General features: G+C 43.6%; 1 protein-coding gene and 1 long non-coding RNA gene across 2 annotated transcripts in view; both read left to right on the forward strand.

The window, feature by feature from the left end:
• Window positions 1–15,634, forward strand: part of LOC125341867 (solute carrier family 22 member 4-like) — a 50,111-nt gene extending 34,477 nt beyond the window's left edge. The window contains 7 exon segments of the mRNA XM_048333985.1: window positions 693–819; window positions 1,752–1,852; window positions 4,122–4,336; window positions 6,413–6,576; window positions 6,578–6,596; window positions 13,927–14,062; window positions 15,305–15,634. Of these exon segments, the coding sequence (XP_048189942.1) occupies window positions 693–819; window positions 1,752–1,852; window positions 4,122–4,336; window positions 6,413–6,576; window positions 6,578–6,596; window positions 13,927–14,062; window positions 15,305–15,380 (838 nt within the window). The 3' untranslated portion in view covers window positions 15,381–15,634.
• Window positions 15,635–17,430: 1,796 nt separating this feature from the next.
• Window positions 17,431–23,127, forward strand: LOC125341927. Its single transcript, XR_007209109.1, has 3 exons — window positions 17,431–17,591; window positions 18,228–18,232; window positions 23,118–23,127. It is a non-coding gene; the product is annotated as an uncharacterized LOC125341927 (long non-coding RNA).
• The last annotated feature ends 534 nt before the right edge of the window (window positions 23,128–23,661 follow it).

Genomic DNA, 23,661 nt, shown 5'->3' on the forward strand with positions numbered 1-23,661 from the left:
AAGCCCCTGGACTGGCAAGAAAAAAACAACAAACTAAACAAAGACAAACAAAAAAGTCCATGGTTGGACTAAGAATGTGGCCTAGTGGTAGAGTGCTTGCCTAGCACACATAAACCCCTGGGTTCAATTCCTCAGCACCACATATACAGAAAAAGCTGGAAGAGGCACTGTGGTGTTCAAGTGGTAGAATGCTAGCCTTGAGCAGAAAGAATGCAGGGACAGTGCTCAGGCCCTGAGTTCTAGCCCCAGGACTGGCAAAAAAAAAAAAAAAAGTTCATACTCAACTCCGGAAATACATATAGTTACTATGTATCATTTTAAAAAACACATTAATAACACTTTTAAAAACTAGAACATTAAGGGCTGGGGATATGGCCTAGTGGCAAGAGTGCCTGCCTCATATACATGAGGCCCTGGGTTCGATTCCCCAGCACCACATATACAGAAAATGGCCAGAAGTGGCGCTGTGGCTCAAGTGGCAGAGTGCTAGCATTGAGCAAAAAGAAGCCAGGGACAGTGCTCAGGCCCTGAGTCCAAGGCCCAGGACTGGCAAAAAAAAAAAAAAAAAAAAAAAAAAAAAAAACTAGAACATTAAAATGATCTACAGTAAGCTTAGGGTTAGCAGTATCAAACCCTGCTGTTGATACATAAATACACATATATGCATATATATTATTGAAAATGAATTCTAGGTTTATTCCTGAATCTCCTCGGTGGCTGATATCCCAAAGAAGATTTAGAGAGGCTGAAGATATCATCCGAAAGGCTGCAAAGATGAACAAGAAATCTGCACCTGCAGTGATATTTGATCCCGTGGAGGTGAGCAATTGTAGACATTTCCTCTTGAGATCAATTCTTGTGCATTATGGGGAATGTTGTTCAGTTCAGCACAAACTACGTACCAAGCACGGTACTAGGAACACATGGTGATGACATTCTGAAAGAAATCCAGCTAGACCCAGTGGCATGCACCTGAACTGCCAGCTACTCAGTGGAGAGAGGAAGATTCCTTGAGCCCAAGAATTTGGGACCAGTCTCCTCCTCCTTTCTTACTTTTTTTTTTGCCAGTCCTGAAGCTTGAACTCAGGGCCTGGGCACTGTCCCTGAGCTCCTTTCGCTCAAGGCTAGCACTCTACTGCTTGAGCCACAGCGCCACTTCCAGTCTTTTCTGTGTATGTGATACTGAGGAATTGAACCCAGGGTTTCATATATCCTAGGCAAGCACTCTACCACTAAACCACATTCCCAGCCCCCATATTTTTACTTTTAGTGGTATTGGAGTTAAATTCAGGACCTAATGTTAGTTAGGCAGACGCTCTACAACCTGGACCATTCTCTAAGTTCACCATATCTATTTCTTAAAAGCTACCTTAATGGGTTATTTAAAAATCAAGTACAAGCCGGTTATTTTTAAATTAATGACAAGCTGATAGTTCATGCCTGTAAATCCTAGCTACTCAGGAGGCTGAGATCTGAGGATTGTGGTTCAAAGCTTGTCCAGGCAGGAAAGTCTGTGATACTCTTATCTCCAATTAATCAGCACAAAACAGGAAGTAGCACTGTGGCTCAAAGTGGTAGAGCACTAATCTCAAGCAAAACAGAGCTCTGGGACAGTGGCCAGGCTCTGAATTCAAGCCTCATGACAAGAAAAAAAGAAAAAAAGAGTTGCATGTGTAAGTTTAGCCCCTGCATTATGGCAGAAGAAACTTCTTTACTACCTCTTAACTTCCTGGCTCTTTGCACTGTTTTAGCTACAGGAGCTAACCTCCATGAAGCAGCAGAAAGGTTTCATTGTGGACCTGTTCAGGACTTGGAATATCACCACAATAACCATTATGTCTTTGATGCTATGGTAAGCACCGAGTGATAGAAATGCAACACTTAAGTATGTGATTAATTTTCTCTAATTTGAGGAAACGTGGCAAGGTCTAGGTTTGCCTAGATAGATAAATAAATGATATAATTCTAAATTCTATAGTCTATAATTTTTTAAATTATAATTAAGTAAATTACAAGTTATAAATCTGTGAACAAATTATAACATACTGTTGATTATTATTTTTTTTATTTTTATTTTTTGGCCAGTCCTGGGGCTTGGACTCAGGGCCTGAGCACTGTCCCTGGCTTCTTTTTGCTCAAGGCAAGCACTCTGCCACTTGAGCCACAGTGCCACTTCTGGCTGTTTTCTGTACATGTGGTGCTGGGGAATCGAACCCAGGGCCTCATGTATATGAGGCAGGCACTCTTGCCACTAGGCCATATCCCCAGCCCACTGTTGATTATTAATCTACAGATTATAAATTGTAGATCATTTACATTATAATTAATTTATAAGCCCAAGAATTTGAGACCAGCCTCTTCCTCTACCACTTTGAGCCACAGTGCTACTTCTAGTTTTTTGGGGGGGTGGGGGGAAATAATCTGTTGGAGGTATGGCTCTAGTACTGAAAGAAAAAGGAGACAGGAGGAAGTTAACATAAACACACACACACATGCAAACCACAAACCCCTGGTCACAACTGGAGGAATGTTCTGAAGAACCTTATGGAAGCTGGGTGCTGGTGACTCACACCTCTAGCTACTCAGGAGACAGATCTGAGGATTCAAGTTCAAAGTCAGCCTGGGCAGGAAAGTCCATGAGATCCTTATCTCCAATTAAGTGGTAAAATGCTAGCCTTGAGCAAAAAGCCTAAGAGACAGCCCAGGCCCTGACTTGAAGCCCCGGTACGAGCATTTATAAAAAGAGATAGAGTTTATTTTGGCTTTTCTGTTACTTTTTCAGGGATTAAAGGAAGGGAGAAAGGCAGGGAGAAAGTGAGGGAGGAAAGGTGAACAAATACAATCATGTTATTCAGTAAGACACTGTGTGGAAAATGAACTATGTGGGGATGGGGATATGGCCTAGTGGCAAGAGTGCCTGCCTCATATACATGAGGCCCTGGGTTCAATTCCCCAGCACCACATATACAGAAAATGGCCAGAAGTGGCGCTGTGGCTCAAGCGGCAGAGTGCTAGCCTTGAGCAAAAAGAAGCCAGGGACAGTCTGTGCTCAGGCCCTGAGTCCAAGCCCCAGGACTGGCCAAAAAAAAAAAGAAAAAGAAAATGAACTATGTAACTTGTTGGCAAGGATGGGAGGGGGAAACTGGGGGAAAGTGAAGGAAAAGATGACATTGTCCAAAGTAAGAAAGAAACTAACTCATTACTTGATTTATGAAATTGTAAACCCTCTGTAAAATACCTTAATAATAACCATTAAATTATATATGTATATATATATTTAAATAAAAGACAAGAAAAGAGAAGAAAAAGAAATTTTCTACCTCATGATGGCAGCACACACCCACAAAAGACAATCCTCAGAACTGACAGTGTCAGGCTACATTCAGTCTATTTTTAGAGTCATCCTGTCTTTCCATTTTGAAAAAAGGATATTAATGAGAGCTTATGCTCTCTCATTAAGCAAGTGTATCAGTAGATCCACAGCCTTCCTTGCTGTGGGTTGACTATTCTCCACGTCTGTGTAGATCATTGATGCAAATATAGCTCCACCAGTGGCCACTAGGGAGCGGACAACCAACAAGTCACTGATTGCCCCCAAGCTGCTTGGATACTGAAAACTATTAAGGCGCCTAAAATCACCGAATTCTATCTAGAGTGAAGACAGGAACTGGTCACTGTAATCCTGGGTGTTCAGGAGGTTGAGATCTGGGGATCGAGGTTCAGAGGCAAATCCGAGGGACTCTTAACTCCAATTAAACAGCACAATGCCAGATTGAAGGTGAGGATCTACTGGTAGAGTGTCAGCCATGAACAGAAAAAGCTGAGAAAGCACTAAGCACCCATGGCTCATGCTATAACCATAATGACTCAGGAGGCTAAGATTTGAGGATCTAGGTTTAAAATTGGCTTGGACAGAAAAGTGCAGGAAACTTTTATCTCCAATTAACTAGCACAAAGCCAGAAGTGAAGCTGTGGCTCAAGTGGTAGATAGAGCACTAGCCTTGAGCATAAAAGCTCAGGGACAGTGCCCAGGCCCTGAGTTCAAGTCTCAGGACCAGCACCAAAAATATAAAAATAAAAGATTCTAGTAATGTATTTAGTCCATACTTTTGTCATTTTAGGATGCTCACCTCAGTGGGTTACTTTGGTCTGTCTCTCGATGTTCCTAATTTACATGGTGATGCTTACCTGAACTGCTTCCTCTCTGCCCTGGTTGAAGTTCCAGCATACTTTATAGCCTGGCTGCTCCTGCGAACCTTTCCCAGGCGTTACATCATAGCTGGGGTTCTGTTCCTGGGAGGAGGTATGCTCCTCCTGATTCAACTGGTACCTGCAGGTAAGAAGTTAACCAAAGCCAGGTGCCAGTAGCTCACACTTGTAATCCTTGCAACTCAGAAGGCTGAGGTCTGAGGATCACGGTTCAGAGCGAACTCGGGCAAGAAAGTATGTGAGACACTCATCTCCAATTAACCACCAGAAAACCAGAAGTGGAGCTGTGGCTTGAGTGGAAGGCTGCTAGCCTTGAGCAAAAAACCTCAGGGACAGCGCCTAGGCCATGAGTTCAGCGCCCCCCCCCACCCCCCACAAGTTAGTCAAGATGGACAGCATCACAGAAAAACTGGGTATGTTAGTCATCTAGCACATCAGTGCACACTGATTAGCTACTTGCCCCGTAGGTATCACTGCTCCTTCACACTGCCAGTTTGGCATCATAAATGACAGGTGATAGATCATCGTGCCAGTTTCTGTGTTCAAAAACAACTGCTTCCAACAGAAGAGCTCTAAGATCAGAAGTCACCAACTACTATTTTCTCAGGAGGCTGAATCTGAGGATCACAGTTTAAAAAAAAAACAACCCAGGTGGGAAAGCCTGTGAAATTCTTTACAATTTAACACCAAAGAGCTGGAAGTAGAGCTGTAGCTCAACTGGTAGAGCACCAGGCTTGGGGGTAGGGAGGGGAGAAGCTAAGGGGTAGCACCCAGGCCCTAAGTTCAAAACCCAGGATTGACACATACCAAAAAAATTAAAATTAAAGTCAACAGGACATGGTGGCTCGTGCCTGTAATCCCAGCTACTGTGGAGGCAGAGACAAAGTTAACTAAGGCAAAGGTAGCAGAGACTCTATCTGAAAAGCAAAAACAATGAAGCGGGGACACTGGTATCGCATGCCTGTCATCCTAGTTACTCCCAAAGCTGAGACCCGAGAATCGCAGTTCAAAGCCAACAACAAAGTCCGTGAGACTTATCCAATGAACCACCAGAAAACCAGAAGTGGTGCTGTGGCTCCAAGCGGTAGGGCGCTAGCAACCAGGGACAGCAACCAGGTCCTGAGTTCAAGCCCCAAGACCAATAACAAGCAAGAACAAAAACACAAATCTACGTGCCATTGACTTCATGCTTGTAATCCTAACGAGTCAGGAGGCTGAGATCTAAGGCTCTCAAGTCAGCCTGGGGCAGGAAAGTATGAGAAACTTTTATCTCCAATTAACCACCCAAAAGCCAGAAGTAGAGCTATGACTCAGGTGGTAGAGGGCTAGCCTTGAGGAAAAAAAGAAAAAAGAAAAAAAAAGGGGGAAGCAGAGTAGAATGCTTGCCCAGTAACCATGAGACTTGGAGTTCAATCCTCAGTACTGGGGGGGGGGGGGGGCGGTAGTTAAACGTAACCATATTAACATGCAAATAATTTACCATGAAACTGTTTTAATAAATAAAAGAGGGCTGGGAATATGGCCTAGTGGCAAAAGTACTTGTCTCATACACATGAAGCCCTGGGTTCAATTCCTCAGCACCACATAGAAAACAGCCAGAAGTGGCGCTGTAGCTCAAGTGGCAGAGTGCTAGCCTTGAGCAAAAAGAAGCCAGGGACAGTGCCCAGGCCCTGAGTCCAAGCCCCTGGACTGGCCTAAATAAATAAATAAATAAATAAATAAATAAATAAATAAATAAATAAATAAATAGACAAGAGTACAAAGGTCACTGGATGCATTAATGATCTCAAAGTACATAGCCACCCCTCCCTCTCCATGTTAGTCTAATCATTAAGACATGAGGGGAAAAACCGTTTGTTTGAGAATACTGTATGTTAATGACAACATTTCCATTCATATAAAAAGGGCACAGGTCTGTAATCCTAGATACTCAGGAGGCTGAGATCTGAGGATTTTGGTTCAAAGCCAGCCCAGGCAGGAAAGTCCATGAGACTCTTATCTCCAATTAACCACCACAAAATCAGAAGTGGAGCTGTGGCTCAAAGTGGTAGAGTGCTATCCTTGAACAAAAAAGAGCTCAGAGTCTGTGCCCAGGCCCTGAGTTAAAGCCCCAGGACTGAAAAAAAGCAAAAGGGGAAACAAGAGCAACAGAGTTAATGATGCTTCTGAAAGCATCCTGATTCCCAATGGCTCTCTTTTTCAGAGTACTACTTCCTGTCCATTGGTCTGGTGATGTTCGGGAAATTTGGAGTCACCTCTGCCTTCTCCATGTTGTATGTTTTCACCGCAGAGCTCTACCCAACCCCGGTGAGGAACATGGCAGTGGGTATCACCTCCATGGCCTCCAGAGTGGGCAGCATCATTGCCCCCCTACTTCGTCTACCTAGGTGAGACCCACGTGGTCCATTCACCCCTTCTTGTAAATTCATTGGAAATAGAAAATGAGCAGATTTTTTCACTGTGAACAATTAAAACAGAGCCAGGTGTGGTAGTGCATACCTAGAATCCCCCGCACACAGGAGGCTTAAAGCAGGAAGACTGGTGAGTTCAAGGTCAAGTGGATTCCATAGTGAGCCCCAGCCTTGAAAACCATCAAAATTCAAGCAGCATGCACAATCCTGGAAATAGTACAAATGCACTTCTCCATTCCTGGTGTATGCTAAATATCTTTGAAGCAGAAATCTTGTTTAACACATGTACAAATATGTGTAGCAAAATTATTGTATATGCATTATTTATAACCTTTTAAACATAACACTGCATCAGAGTGTTGTGCCAAGTCGCAAGACCACCCCCAAGAAGACCACCGAGATTCAGGCACTCCGAAATGCAAAAGCAAGGTAAGGCTTTATTTAAGCGAGCTGCCAACTCAGGCCTCGTCCTACCCACCGACACAGCAGAGGTTAGGAGGGAGCCCCGAGCTGTGATTACACAGGGCTTATAAAGGCAAAGAACAAGGTTACAACAATCAGCTGTGCAAGCAAGATTAGAACACAGGTACAAATCTGATTGGCTCAGGGTTCGATTCTAAAATGGGGTTCACGTGGTGGGGCCTGACTTCAAAGTCTGGCCCCTCATTTCCCCTTTTTCTTTTTGGTACCTTGGGAGCCAATCATGGCTCCATTCTGTCCATTTCAATGGCTTGCATGTCTAGGGGATGATATAGAGGTAAGGCATGGGCCAGTAGGGCCCAATGTAGTAACCAAAGGGCCTGTCACCATTTCTTACAAGAATACTCTCTGTACCTCTGTTTTGCATGTCTCTAGTTTATCCTGCCTCATCTTCCCAAAAACAACTCTGGTCCCTTGATTTTAAAGGGGGGCTGATGGGTGAAGATCATCCATCTTCTGTAACTTCTTCAGGCTGACTCAGGGGCGTAGACCTTACCTAGCCAGGAACCTATAACCTTAGTCTCAGTCTAACTTTCTTTTCTTGAGGCGAAGGCAAAGCGGCTGAGTTGGGTGCTTGGAGACCTCTCATGTTCCATCACGGTAGTTGTCATCCAGGGCAAAGGGGTCAGCTGGCCTGGCGTGGAAGCAATGAACCCAAGTGGCGATGCCGTCTAGGGTTCCTTCCACGTGGTTCTTAGGATTTCAGTCCCCTGGTCTGAATAAATGGGGGGTAGGGACAGAAGCAGAATCATATAATGCCTTAAGTTGGGGTCACATTCTTGTACACCGAGCTGCAAATAATCGAGTTTACACAAAAATTCAGCATTATCCAAATCAGCAAGCAATTCAGTCTGAAGGCTAGGGATAATGGGCGGAGGGTACCCGTACATTATTTCAAAAAGGAGTAAAGCCAAGCCGATAGGGAGAATTTCTTACTCTAAGCAGAGCAAAAGGAAGAAGTGACACCCAGTCTGCGCCAGTCTCTAAGGCCAATTTAGTTAAGGTCTCTTTTAGAGTCCGATTCATTCTCTCTACCTGTCCTGAACTCTGGGGTCTATAAGCACAATGCAATTTCCAATCTGTCCCCAGTGCAGCGGCTATTCCCTGACTTACTTTTGAGACGAAAGCCTGCCCATTGTCTGACCCAATGGTGGATGGGAAGCCATACCTGGGTAGGATTTCTTTCAGGATCTTCTTAGCCACTACATTCGCAGTCTCATGCTTTGTTGGATAGGCTTCAACCCATCCTGAAAAGGTGTCTACAAAAACTAGCAAATATTTGTAATTTCTGTGAAATCTACTTCCCAATACACGCCTGGCCTATTCCCACAGAGGCGAGCTCCTTTAGTAATCTGTTGATTGGGGGCATTGGCAAGCTGACAGGCCTTTAACAGATTTCAATAAGGACACAATCTCAGGTCTACAAGCTTTCTTTCCTAAACAGATGTATCAGCTTAAAATTCTCACTGCCAGTCAGGGCTTTGAGTAAATGCGGGGGGTGAGATTTTAATCTATCCTCTCATTTGACAAACTTACCCTGACTAACCACTATCACAGATGACTGGCAAATTCCTGCCCAGTAGACAGACATGGGGCATTGGAAAAGGCATGCTTATGAACTATTCTTCTAGGACTTCCCGACTTTAACTTTTGAAAGGCCAACAGTAGTGACTCTAGGATCTGACACCATCTCTGCCATCCAAGCAGTGGCTTACTGCCTCTGGATGCTCCATCACTTTTGTCCCCAGGAGGAGTGACTTTCGACTTGGACTCAGGGCCTGAGTGCTGTCCCTCAGCTCTCCAGCTCAAGACTAGCACTGTACCACTTTTGAGCTCCACACCACTCCGTTCCCAGCACTCTGCTGGCTGATTAGAGACAAGTCTCTCACAGGGACCTTTCTTTGCCCGGGCTGGCTTCGAACCGCAGATTCAGATCAATGAGTCTTATAAGGGGCCACTTTACTCCAATTATAAGCAACAAGGTGGTCCATACAGAAGTAGTTTTTAAGCATGCTCTCTTACCTGGAACTTATTAAGGGTCAGTATTAGATCTTGACAAACTTGTAGGAATCACCTGTGCTTCTCTGTGGGCCTGCTGGAAACTGTTACAAAAAACCTACAAAGAAGCTGGAATGGCAATTAAACATTTTGGTAGCCATAATTCTCCCTTTCTCACTCTGCAATAATTATTTAGGACAATTTTACTTCCAAACTTCTTATCTAGAAGTGTATTCTTGATTTCCAAAGCCTTTTTAACGCTAACACAACACTTTAGCTTTTATCTGCATCGGAAAAACTGAAGCTCACAGGCATTCTGAAACCAGGTGCCGCCCTTTGCTTACAGGTTGCTTGTTTCAAAAGAGCCTTTTTTTTTTTTTCAGTCCCAGTTACTGCATGGCATGAAGACCTTTGAATTTAAACTTAGTTTTGCATCATACTGCAGTCTTGAACATGTTCACACTCACACATGCACACACACATACATTTTCAAAAGATCTTAAAGCGCGCTGAATAAGCATCGGCCGTACATTTTCAAGTCCAGGGGAGTGGAAGGAACGTTCCCCATCATCCGTTTGTCAGTCAGGCACAGTGCAAGAAAGAAACTCACAAAAACGAGCTATCTCCTTAACCTCCCTCCAGTGAGCTAGGATCAAGTCTAGGGGGCTAGATGGAGGTCCTCAAGATAGAACGTTATCCATAGCTCTGATCAGATGTTCAGTCCAAAAGGCTACAAAAAACAAAACAATTAATACAAAAGGAGGAGGAAAACACACAGGCCTGAGAACAAGAAAAGCTACGAGTTGGAGATCTCCCAAGCTGGCCCACAACCTCCTACAAGGGTGCAGAAGGAATGGACCCGAGTTGGCCCACAACCTCCTGCAGACTGTTAGACTTACAAACAACACAGAGATGACAGCGCGGCATGGTGAGGTCACTCCCTGCCACCTGTGGGTGGCTTGGGCTGGCCCTACGTCCACCCCGTCGGCGGCTGCGGGTCAGGACTTGGGGCTGATGCGTCCGTGTCCTGGGCTGCCGGCGCCGGCAAGTTGACTGGGCAAGACCCTTCGGAGCGGAGGGCACAGCTGAAACATTTTCCTCAGAGTCCTCCTCTTGTAGAGTTAACTGGGGTGGGGAGTATGGAGCGGGAAACATTTCCTCCTCTGTGCTTCCTCCCTGGAGGACAGGTGAGTCTTTAACCTCCCTCCAGTGAGCTAGGATCAAGTCTAGGGGGCTAGATGGAGGTCCTCAAGATAGAACGTTATCCATAGCTCTGATCAGATGTAATACAAAAGGAGGAAAACACACAGGTCTAAGAAAAGCTACGAGTTGGCGATCTCCCAAGCTGGCCCACAACCTCCTACAAGGGTGCAGAAGGAATGGACCCGAGTTGGCCCACAACCTCCTGCAAGAAGGAGTGGACCCGAGTTGGCCCACAACCTCCTGCAAGGGTGCAGAAGGAGTGGACCGAGTTGGCCCACAACCTCCTGCCAGATAAGCAGAAGGAGCAGACCCAAGTACAAGGTGGGCGGGTTGAGTCTCGTTTAGGAGGCCCTCCTGGTCAGTTCCAGCCAAAAACCAAACTGACTCGCACCCTACAAGTACAAGCAAAAGCAAAACAGACAAACAGACAAATTACAGGACAAGACAAATGAACAGCGCTGTTTTCTTACCTTCGGAGTCTGGGATCTCGGGGTCTCTGGGGCTATCCCGGACGAAACCCCAAATGTTGTGCCAAGTCGCAAGACCACCCCCAAGAAGACCACCGAGATTCAGACACTCCGAAATGCAAAAGCAAGGCAAGGCTTTATTTAACGAGCTGCCAACTCGGGCCTTGTCCTACCCACCGACACAGCGGAGGTTAGGAGGGAGCCCCGAGCTGTGATTACACAGGGCTCATAAAGGCAAAGAACAAGGTTACAACAATCAGCTGTGCAAGCAAGATTAGAACACAGGTACAAATCTGATTGGCTCAGGGTTCGATTCTAAAATGGGGGTTCATGTGGGTGGGGCCTGACTTCAAAGTCTGGCACCTCAAGAGTATTCTTTTAAAATATATATATTAGTTTTTTATATATTGTATATAAAATGTCTTTTTACTTTCTGTGTGGTGTGTGTGTGTGTGTGTGTGTGTGTGTGTGTGTGTGTGTGTGTGTGCCAGCACTGGGGCTTGAACTCAAAGCCTCATACTTTTGCTTGGCCTTTTCACTTAAGGACAGCACTCTACCACTTGAGCCACAGCTCCACTTCTAGCTCTTTGGTGATTAGAGATAAGTATCTCAAGGAATTTTTCTGCCTTGGCTGGCTTCAAACCACGATCCTCCGATCTCAGCCTCTAGAGAAGGTAGGATTACAGGTGTGAACCCCCAGCACCCAGAAAGATGAAGATCTATTATTCTCTCTTATATTTTTTTAATTCGCCCATCTAGTAGCCACCTGTGATTGGGGATAGAGTGGTGTTTTCAATGATGTACAAACTCAAGACACATAAATGCTTTCAAAAGAAACTAAATCTAGGGGCTAGAAATGTGGCTTAGTGGGTAGAGTGCTTGCCTAGCATGCATGAAGCCCTGGGTTCGATTCCTCAGCACCACATACACAGAAAAGACCAGAAGTGGCGCTGTGGCTCAAGTGGTAGAGTGCTAGCCTTGAGCAAAAGAAGCTCAGGAACAATGCCAAGGCCTAGAGTTCAAGCCCCAGGACTGGCAAAAAGAGAGAAAAGGAAAGGAAGAAAGAAAGAAAGAAAGAAAGAAAGAAAGAAAGAAAGAAAGAAAGAAAGAAAGAGAAGAAAGAAAGAAAGAAAGAAAGAAAGAAAGAGGGAGGCTGGGAGGGAGGAAGAGGGAAGAAGGAAGAAAGGAGGGAGGGGAGGGGAGGGAGGGAGGAAGGAAGGAAGGAAGGAAGGAAGGAAGGAAGGAAGGAAGGAAGGAAGGAAGGAAGGAAGGAAGTCAGGTTGGGGCACCGTGGCTCAACATCCATAATCCTAGCTATATGAGAGGTAGAGACCTGGAGGATGGTGGTTTGAATACAAGACGGACAAAAAGTACACAAGACCCCAGGTCAACCAGTTCAAAAATAACCAAAGTGAAAAGAGCTGGGAGTGCAAGTTTTGTATGGTGTTAGAACACCTGCCTTGAAAACACAAAGCCTTGAGGTCAAGCCCCTAGTACTCCAAAGAAAGAAAAAAAAAAGTTCAAGCACATGTTTTCATAAAATGTACCTAATATTCATTACTTATTCATTTAAGTTAGTTTTTACTTATTCTTTTACATAGATTGAATATAGTTATTTAGGATTTTATTGTTGGTTTGTTTCTGAGACACAGGGTCGTAGTATGTAGTTCTGGATGAACTTCATCCTCCTGCCTCAGGCCTCTGAGTGGCCTAGATTAGAGGCAGGTACCTCCTGGCTGGCCAGGGCTTTGTTGTTTTAAAGGATCTGTGTTTCCAGGAACCTAGCCTTCAACTGTCACTTACTAGTTTGGGGTAAAGGTAAAAGTAAAGTCATGCCAGACTTAACAATAGACAGAACCTGTTTGTTTGTTTGTTTGTTTGTTTTTTTGCCTGTCCTGGGGGCTGGGTCTCTAGGCCTGGATACTGTTACTGAGCTGGCTCCTTTTTGCTCAAGGCTAGTGCTCTACTATTTGAAAACCATAGTGGATAATTTTGGCCTTTTTCTGTGACTAACTGGAGATTAGAGTCTCTCAGACTTTCCTGGCTGGGATGACTTCAAACTCTGATCTTCAGATCTCAGCCTCTTGAGTAGCTAGGATTACAGGTGTGAGCTACCCATACCTGGTCAGAACCTGCTCTTGAAACATCCTAGTCTCCTTTATGCCCTGTGTCCCATCTCCAGCTGCCTCCACCTTAAGAGGAAATCTTTGGTAGGCAAAGTTTTATATCAAAAGAACATCTGTCTCACATGATTGCCCTTAGAAGACACCAGATAACAGGATAAAATTAAAAGCCCTACAATAATGTACAATCAAGCAGGTAAATGATTATAGAAATGCAGTCAATGGCACCTGCCAAGGAGAAACTGGGGTATTTTGCTGACTTGTATTTTCTGCAAAATGTTCAGGTTTCAAAATGCTTCCATCCACCATCTGCCTCCTTTACAAATAATATGTGTGTGTGTGTGTGTGTGTGTGTGCGCGCGCGCACGCCTGCTCACTGGTCCTGGGGCTTGAACTCAGGGCCTGAGCGCTGTCCCTGGCTTTTTGTTTTTGCTTAAGGCTAGCACTCTACCACTTGAGTCACAGCGCCACTTCCAGCTTTTCCTGTTTATGTGGCACTGAGGAATTGTATGCCAGGCAAGCACTCTACCTCTAAGCCACATTCCCAGCCCCAGCACCAGTTCTTTACAAGTGATTTTTAAGGCAGGTACTGGTGGCTCATGCTTGTAAACCTAACTGCTCAGGAGGCTGAGATCTCAGCATTACTGTTAAAAGCCAGTCTGGACAGAAAAGTCTGTTCTGTGACAAAGTCAAAAGTAGAGGTGTGTCCCAAATGGTAGTTCATGAACCTTGGGTGGAAAAAGCTAAGGGAAAGCACCCAGGCCATGAGTTCAAGTCCCAGTATTGGTGTGTGCACGTGTATGTGCACAGACACACAGCATCTGGGGGGGATCCCTGTATCTAATTGGTGTTCTTTTTTTAAAATTAAATTTTATTGACAAGGTGTTGTGCAAAGGGGGGTACAATTACATAATGAGGCAGTGAATGCATTTCTTGTGATATCTTACACCCTCATTTTTCTTTCCCTTCCCTAGATCAGGTATATTGTCTATATAGACAATATTAATTGGTGTTCTTATGTTCACTGCTTTACAGGTGCTTATGACAGACTTCTGCCATACATTGTCATGGGCAGTCTGACTGTCCTGATTGGAATTGTCACCCTCTTTTTCCCTGAAAGTTTTGGAGTGACTCTGCCAGAGACGTTAGAACAGATGCAGAGAGTGAAAGGGTAAGTGACATTTAATGGAATGGTAGGGAGAATAAACAAACAAAAACACAAGAATAGCTAGGAAGAGTCTGAGAAAGAGTATTAAGACCCATTGCTCTCGGATAATAAAGCAGACTCTTAAACAATGTTAATCAAGGTAATCAAGTCAGTGTGGTCATAAGTATAAGAAATGAGCTCAAAAGAGTGGGCTATAATTCAGGATAAAACTCAAGAAAACATATGGATTTACTATGTACTTTTTAAAAAAATGTACCAATTCGGGCTGGGGGATATGGCCTAGTGGCAAGAGTGCTTGCCTCATATACATGAGGCCCTGGGTTCGATTCCCCAGCACCAGAAAATAGCCAGAAGTGGCGCTGTGGCTCAAGTGGCAGAGTGCTAGCCTTGAGCAAGAAGAAGCCAGGGACAGTGCTCAGGCCCTGAGTCAAGCCCCAGGACTGGCCAAAAAAAAATGTACCAATTCAGGGGCTGGCTGTGGAGCTCATTCCAGTTCCTCAGAAGATTATGTAGGATTGCGATACAATACCAGTTTCAAGGGGAAAATGTTTAGCAAGACCTAATCTCAACAAATAAGCTAAGTGTGGTTGAGCATGCCTGTCACCTCAGCAATGGAAGATGTCGATAGGAGGATTACAGTCCCCGGCTAGTCTCAGATAGATATATGAGACCTGGATAGATATGTGAGACCTAAAAAATAGCTAAAGCTAACGCTAAGGCTAGGAGTGTGGCTCAAGAGGAAGATTGGCATGTACTGTTGTCTCAGCTACTTGGGAAGGCTGAGATAGGAGTATCCCTCGGTCTAGGAATTTGAGAGCAGCCTGAACAGCATAGCAAGACTGTTTCTAGACAGACTGACAGATAATCAGTGAAGGGAAGCCAGATGATTCTATGAAAGACATTAGAATATTTACCTAGACATTTTGAATAGACAAAATTGTTGATTGCTACCAGATATACCAAAGTAAATTCCAGAAGGCTAAAGTTTTTAGGCCTAGGACTGGAGGCTTGGCCCAACTGGTAGAGGGTCAACTATGAACAAGAAGATAAGAGTGGGAGACCCTACCACAAACAAATAAAAGGAAAGGAAACCCCTATGTTCAAAATAATAAAGAACTATATTTGTGCTCCTTAGTTACCAATTAAGTCCATAGATTGGGGAAATGCTTCACACTGCCAGTTTGATATTTTGAAGAAGACAGTCTTGAAAATTTGATGTTTCTTCAGCAGCTATTTTGTTTTCAGGTTTAGATGTGGGGGAAAATCCAGAGCCTCAATTGACACAGAAGAAAATCCCAAGGTTCTAATAACTGCATTCTAATAGAAAAAAGAATTCTCCTGCACAAGACTCAAGAAACTACAGCTTTTCCTGCTGACATGTCTGACAGCAACAAGTAACACTACAATGGACCTTGATGTCACTCTAGGCCATTCTTCCAGATAATCTCCATGTTGTATAAGGACAAGCCTGCCTGCCTGCCTGCCTGCCTGCCTGCCTGCCTGCCTGCCTGCCTCCTTCCCTCCCTCCCTCCCTCCCTCCCTCCCTCCCTCTCTCCTTCCCTCCCACCTCCCTTCCTTCCTATTTTTTTCTCTTTGTTTTTTTCTTTTTTTTGCTGGACCTAGAGCTTGAACTCAGGGGCCTGGGCACTGTCTGTGAGCTTCCTTTGCTCAAGGCTAGTGCTCTATCACTTGACCCCAAGAACGAGTCTTTCTAAAGAGTCTTCCTTACCAATGAATACAATTAAATATATTTGTAAGATTTTTTGGAAATATTTTAGTCAAGAGCTGATAAAAATCCATGTGAAAATTAACATACATTGCCAAGCATACAAATCCTACCTTAAAAAGAAAAAGAAGTACTAGAACTTGGAAACATCCAAGAACAACTAAATTCAATTTTTTCCCTTTGTTTAAGAAAATAGTGAAGGGCTGGGGATATGGCCTAGTGGCAAGAGTGCTCACCTCGCATACATGAAGCCCTGGGTTCGATTCCCCAGCACCACATATACAGAAAATGGCTATACAGAAAATGGCATATACAGAAGTGGCGCTGTGGCTCAAGTGGCAGAGTGCTAACCTTGAGCAAAAGGAAGCCAGGGACAGTGCTCAGCTCCTGAGTCCAAGGCCCAGGACTGGCAAAAAAAAAAAAAAAAAAAAGAAAGAAAGAAAATAGTGAAATATACAGTGTATTTTGGCAGGCTTTCAGTTGGAAAGATTAAAATATTTTAAATCTTAAAAAAGAAAAAGAGGGGCTGGCCAGAAGCAGTGCTGTCGCTCAAGGGGTAGAGCACTAGCCTTGAGCACAGAGAGGCCCAGGGACAGAGCCCAGGACCTGAGTTTAAGCACCATGATGCCCCCCCCCCCAAAAAATGGATGCCTGTGGTTCACACCTATAATCCTAGCTACTCAAGGAGACTGAGATCTGAGGATTGAGGTTCAAAACCAGCCTAGGATAGACAAATTGGAGAGACTCTTACCTCTAATTAAGCAGTTAAAAAAAAAAAAAAAGGCCAGAAATGGAGGGGTAGCTCAAGTGGTAGGATGCTATCCTTGAGTAAAGAGAATGGAAAGAGCATGCTCTCCACTCAGGCCCCAGTGTGGATGGCACCAATAATGTTATTATTACATTATAGTAATATGTAATACAGTAATATTATTATATTAACACAGTCATTAGATGACAACATGTGTGTATATGTATGTTCACATGAAAAATGTGTACAAGAACCAGTGTATTCAAAATTATGGTTTTTCAGGGGCTGGGAATATGGCCTAGCGGTAAAGTGCTCGTCTTATATACATGAAGCCCTGGGTTCGATTCCTCAGCACCACATATACAGAAAAAGCTGGAAGTGGCACTGTGGCTTAAGTGGTAGAGTGCTAGCCTTGAGCAAAAAGAAGCCAAGGACAGTGCTCAGGCCCTGAGTTCAAGCCCCAGGACTGGCAAAAAAAATTATAGTTTTTTAAATGAACTTCCATACTGCTAAAATTCTTATGCAGTTGACAGGCTCAATCTTTGGAGTCAACCAACTTACATTGATAGTTGCTGACATGCACAATGAGGTTAAACTCATGATGGTTGGTACCTATACTGAACATGGATGTTTTTCCCCTGTGATTGTTTCCTAAACAACAGAGTAGAACACCTATTTACATGATATTTATATTGTGCTCGGTATTATAACTAATATAGAAAGGATGTAAACCCGGTGCTGGTGGCTCACACCAGTAACCCTAACTACTCAGGAGGGTGAGGTCAAGGATCACAGTTTGAGGCTAGCCCAGGCAGAAAAGTCTGTGAGACTCTTAATTAACCACAGAAAATGCCAGAAGTGGTGCTGTGGCTCAAGTGGAAGAGTACTATCCTATCACCCCATTTTATAGAAGTGACTTGAACATCTTTAGATTTTCGGTATCCCAGGGGATCCTAGAATTCCCAAACAGAGGGATGATACTACACAGTATTTACATTTTAAAAATGTGACATACTTCTTTAAGAGGAATTGATGGCTGTTAGAAACAATAAATAAATGTCTAGTCCTGTACCAGTGGCCCATGTCTTTAATCCTTTATTTTTATTTTTGCCAGTCCTGGGGCTTGGACTCAGGGCCTGAGCACTGTCCCTGGCTTCTTTTTGCTCAAGGCTAGCACTCTGCCACTTGAGCCACAGCGCCACTCCTGGCCATTTTCTATATATGTGGTGCTGGGGAATTGAACCCAGGGCCTCATGTATATGAGGCAGGCACTCTTGCCACTAGGCCATATCCCAAGCCGTACTTTTCTTTTCTTCTTTTTTTTTTCTTTAATCCTTTAATCCTAGCTACACAGGAGGCTAAGATCTGAAGTTCATGGTTCCAAGACAACCTGGGTAGGAAAATCTGTGGGACTCTTTACCTCCAATTAAGCACCAAATGGCCAGAAGTAGTACAACTATGGCTCCAATGGTAGAGTGCTAGCATTGAGTGAAAAAAACCAAGAGACAGTGACTAGGCTCTATGTTCAAGCTCCAGTACTAGCACAACAGAAAGAAAGAAAGAAAGAAAGAAAGAAAGAAAGAAAGAAAGAAAGAAAGAAAGAAAGAAAGAAAGAAAGAAGGAAGGAAGGAAGGAAGGAAGGAAGGAAGGAAGGAAGGAAGGAAGGAAGGAAGGAAGGAAGGAAGGAAGGAAAGAAAGGGTGGGATGGAGAGAGGAGTGGAGAGAGGAGGCTGGGAATGTGGCTTGGCGGTAGAGTATTTGCCTAGCATGCAGGAAGCCCTGGATTTGATTCCTTAGCACCACATGAACAGAAAGCCAGAAGTGGCGCCGTGGTATGGTAGAGTGCTAGCCTGAAGTGAAAAGAAGCCAAGGACAATGCTCAGGCCCTGAGTTCAAGCCCCAGGACTGGCAGGGGAAAAAAACCAAGAATATGTCCTTGCAGGGAACAGTGGGACCTCCCAACTTCATCCCCTGTGTCTTGTCGCTCACAGTGAGCCCCTTGGCTCCTCATGTGCTCCCTGCTCTGACCTTCAGCCTTGCCTCTGGCTCAAAGTGATGAGAGCCCAGGGACCCTGGAGTGAAACTTAGAAAACCATGCACTAAAAATCCTCCTTTTGGGCTGGGGATATAGCCTAGTGGCAAGAGTGCCTGCCTCGGATACACGAGGCCCTAGGTTCGATTCCCCAGCACCACATATACAGAAAACGGCCAGAAGCGGCGCTGTGGCTCAAGTGGTAGAGTGCTAGCCTTGAGCGGGAAGAAGCCAGGGACAGTGCTCAGGCCCTGAGTCCAAGGCCCAGGACTGGCCAAAAAAAAAAAAAAAAAATCCTCCTTTTAAGTTGTCATAGGTATTCTGTTGCAGCAACAGAAAGCTATCTAATAGCACTGGTCACTATTTATTTTCCATTAAAATGCCTTGGTGAAAAATTATCTGTTTGATACACAGATCTATGAATTCTTATACAACTCAATGGTAAGTGCTCTTAAAGCTTTTCTAAATATGAAAAGGATGGGTTGTTTAATTTTTATTGCTGTCCCTGTTGGTACCCTGTACAAACTGCCATAACGAAGACATGATTTTTTGGCCAGGCAATGGTGGCTTGCGCCTGTAATCTTAACTATGCAGGAGGCTGAAATCTGAGGAGCATGATTTGAAGCCAGCCCAGGCAGGAAAATCCATGAGACTGTTATGTCCAATTAGTCACAGAAAAAGCCAGAAGTGATACTGTGGCTCAGTGGTAGAGCGCTATCCTTGAGCACAAAGGAGCTTAGGGACAGTGCCCAAGCCCAGAGTTCAAGCCCCAGGAAGGGTGGGGGGAAATACAGTTTTTTTTTAATAATCTGTATAAAAGACAATAAATTCACAAGTGATTATATTTCTGCTAGTTCAAAGACAAACCTAATCAATACATGGGTATTTGATCAAATTCAAATAAACTGCTGATATTTTAACTGCTTCTTATGGTTTATAGTATTTTTTGTAGGAATTAAGGATAAGATAAATATCAACAAATTTTGCTAGAAACCTTTGAAGAATTGTACACGTCAAAATATTATCTAGGTAGGACTCTAGACATTAACACAGTGAGACCAAAAGAGGATATTCTTAGGAGAGGAAGACAAAGGCATAATACATATGTGCATCTTATAATATAGAATAATATTTATCAAAATGTACCTCCAGGAAATGGAAAAAATGTTAAAATAAGAAGTGAAAGTATAGCTCAAATAGTGCAGTGCTATTCTTGAATATATGTGTTTGTGTGTATGTATGTGTATATATATGTATATATGTGTATGTATATATTTGTATATATTACCAGGTGCTGGTGACACATGCCTGTAACCCAACTACTCAGGAGACTGAGATCTAAGAATTGTGCTTATAAAACAGCCCAAACAAGAAAGTCTATGAGACTCTAACCTCCACTTAAACAGCAAAAATCTGAAAGTGGAGCTGTGATTCAAGTGGTAAAGCACCAGCCTTGAGCAAAAAAGCTAAGGAACAGCAACCCAGATTCCAGTTGGAAATGGCATTGTACTGTGCTTATTAGTCAATGCTCTCTCTCTCTCTCTCTCTCTCTCTCTCTCTCTCTCTCTCTCTCTCTCTCTCTCTCTCTCTCTCTCTCTCTCTCTCTCTCTGCCAGTCCTGGGGCATGACTCAGGGCCTGGGTACTTTCCCTGACCTTCTTTTGCTCAAGGCTAGCACTCTACCACTTGAGCCATAGCACCATTTCCAGCCTTTTCTGTTTATGTGGTACTGAGGAGTCAAACCCAGGGCTTTATGCATGCTAGGCAAGCACTCTACCACTAAGTCACATTCCCAGCTCTATACTTCATTTTTTCATTGTCCACTAATATTCTAGTTAAATCAAAATAGTAAGAGGGCTAAATAACACAGTATAGAGAAATGTTCCTGGGTCTGTCACTTACCAGTTGTATAACCTGAGCAAATTATTTTCTCCTGAAATTCAGCCTCTTAATCTATGAATGACGCAGATTTCATGAGATAATGGGAATGTTTAGGAGCATGCCAGGAATAGATAGATAGATAGATAGATAGATAGATAGATAGATAGATAGATAGATAGATAAATAGATAGATAGATCTATATCTACATATATTCTATGTCTTTCTTCCCATTGCAGTAGAAAATAGAAACAAGGGAAAAGAACTTCCATAAATCCTCATACCATCATTTGCCAGCATAACTAAATTCATTCCATATTCACCCACTCAGGTTTTTCCTGTCCCTGCTCCTAGCACAGGTCCCTGTAGCCTATCTCCTTGTGTACTTTTTAGCCAAACCTCCCAGCATCTCCCCACTCGCTTACTTAAGGACTTTCTCAAGAAATTCTCCTGGTTTTGTCCCCTATCATCAATTTTTTCCCTCACTAGTGGAGTTCTCCCATTCAGCATTCAGGCTGTTATTCTCCAATGTTGAAAAACTCTCTTGATATTGTTTCTGCCTTTAGACTACTGTCTATGTCTCTCAGTCCCTGTATAGAAAAATTCCTTATAAGATTGTCACATAGCTGGCTACTTCCATGTGTGCATGTGTGTGCATGTGTGTGTGTGCATGTGTGTGTATGTGCGTGTGTACGCCCTTTCTCTCATACTTTGTATTCAATCTCCAATAAAATCTTCAGCCTTAATTTCAACATATCTGGAATCTCGTTTCTTGCCTTTTGGCTTCCTAACAGGTTCCTCCTTCTTAATTCTGTCTCTCTTCCCCTTTAGCCTACTGTAGGCATAGCTGACTGATTTTAGATCATGATCCTTTTCTGCTCAAAACCTTCTAGCAGCTTCTCATTTTAGTCAGACATTTTTTTAAGCAGCATGTCCTTACAGTAGAAGGATTGCATGTAGCAGCTTGTCTAATATGGTTCCACCTACTGCCTATTGGGTTAGAATCTCATGGACGTTCCTGCTCGGGCTAGCTTTGAACCATAATCCTCAGATCCAGCTTTCTGAGTAGCTAGGATTACAGGCATGAACCTCCCCTTATTACTCTTACTGTCCTAATTTCCTCCTCCTTCCACTAGAATGTAAGCTCCATGAGGGCACTTGTGGGTGCCTGGAATTTACAACAGTACTTGGTAGACAGTAGTACTTGGTGGTATAGGTCAGTGATAGAGTGCTTACCAAGGATGTCCAAGGTCCTGGTTTGCTTCTCATCATCACGCACACAAAAAATTGTACTAGGCATATAGTAAATGTTCAATAAATATTTTATGTGTTTCTGGACCTGGTGGCATAAGCCTGAAATCTCACTACTCAGAAGGTGGAGACAGGAGAATCTTAAATTGCAGGCCAGCCTGGGTTACATAGTAAAACCTTGTTTTCAAAAAAACAAACAGGCCAGACAGAGATGGCTTACACTTGTAATCCTAGCCACTTAGGAGGCTGAGATCTGAGGATCGTGGTTTGAAGCCAGCCCAGGCAGGAAGGTCTGTGAGACTCTTATCTCCAATGAACCAGCAAAAACCACAAGTGGAACTGTAGCTCAAGTGGTAGAGCACTAGCCTTGAGCACAAAAGCTCAGTAACAGTGCCCAGGCCTAGAGTTCAAGCCTCAGGACCAGCACAAAAAAAAAAAAAAAAAAAAGAAAGAAAGAAAGGAAGGAAGGAAGGAAGGAGCAAGTGAGTGTATTATTAGGGTTACAAGAGAAAGATGTGATTATTAGCTTTCAAAAGAGAAAGCATTGGGATGGGAATGTGGCTTAGTGGTAGAGTGTCTGCCTAGCATGTGTGAAGCCCTGGGTTTGATTCCTCAGTGCCACATAAACAGAAAAAGCCAGAAATTGTGCTGTGGCTCAAGTGGTAGAATGCTAGCCTTGAGCAAAAGAAACACAGGGACAGTGCTCTGAATTCAAGCCCTAGGACTGGCAGAGAGAGAGAGAGAGAGAGAGAAAGAGAGAGAAACATTGACTAATAAGCATGCAGAAAAGTATTCTGTTTCACAAGTAATCAGTAAGTGCTAAGTAAGGCGATAATACAATGCCATTTTCCAACTAACACATTAGCAAAGATTAAACCATATTCAATACTAGATTATAATTAAATGCACTCAAGTTTTTCTTGAGTTGGGTTATTAATTGTGTTATATTTTTTTCTGGAATGCAAATTGGTAAAAGATTTCCAGAACCTTAAAATTTTTCATTTGTAGTTTTGTTTGGTTTTAATTTAAATAATTATGAGCTATGTTAAGTACTTCTGTGTATACATAATTATTTGTAACATTATTTGCAATTAAGAGAAAAAAAAACAAGAATAGAGGCATGTAGGCAGCTGGAGAGACACTCAGCCTCTCTTTGGAGATTAGCCAAGGAGATGAGTGCATGGACTTTAGAACCTAGAACACAGTGGGTTGGTGCTCTATGTAGGTACAGCAAAGTACAGCCATCTGTGAACCAGGAAGCAGCCTTTACTAACCCCAGATCCACCTGTGCCTTGGCTTTAGACTTGTGGATTTGACTGCCTGGGCTGGCTTTCAAATGAGATGATCAGATCTTAGCCTCTTGAGTAGCTAGGATTATAATCATGAGCAATTCTTTTTACAACTTTAAAGAAGTTAAAAATAGGGCTGGGAATGTAGCTTGGAAGTAGAGTGCTTGCCTAGAGCATGCATGAAGCCCTGGGTTCCTGAGCACCACATAAACAGAAAAAGCCAGAAGTAGTGCAGTGGCTCAAGTGGTAGAGTGCTAGCCTTGATCACAGGGAGAAGGAGGAGGAGGAAGAGGGGAGGAGGGGGAGGAGGAGGAGGAGGAGGGCATATATTCCCCTGAAGTGTGATGGGTACTTAGTCTTAACCTTTGGCTTCAGCAGCTAGCTCAGTGCCCCAGCTGGAGGTGGCTGAAACCCAGGTCAAAGTCATTTTCTGCCATCCAGACTTGGATTTTTCATAACTCCTCCCTAAGTCTACTCAAGCTGAGACTCACCTCTGTCCTGATTAAGACCAAGCCAGGCTGGTCCTGCTGAGGTGCTATTACCTTATAACCAAGGATATGTTTAAGCAGATTATATATTTTTTTTAAAAAAAGAAAACAATTTTATGAGGATCTGAACTATTATCCAGTGCCTCTGTTGGTGTTGGTACAGAAAAATCTGAAAGCCTAACACCAGCTC

Source organism: Perognathus longimembris, chromosome 25 (genome assembly GCF_023159225.1).
Source record: "Perognathus longimembris pacificus isolate PPM17 chromosome 25, ASM2315922v1, whole genome shotgun sequence".
NCBI lineage: Eukaryota > Metazoa > Chordata > Mammalia > Rodentia > Heteromyidae > Perognathus > Perognathus longimembris.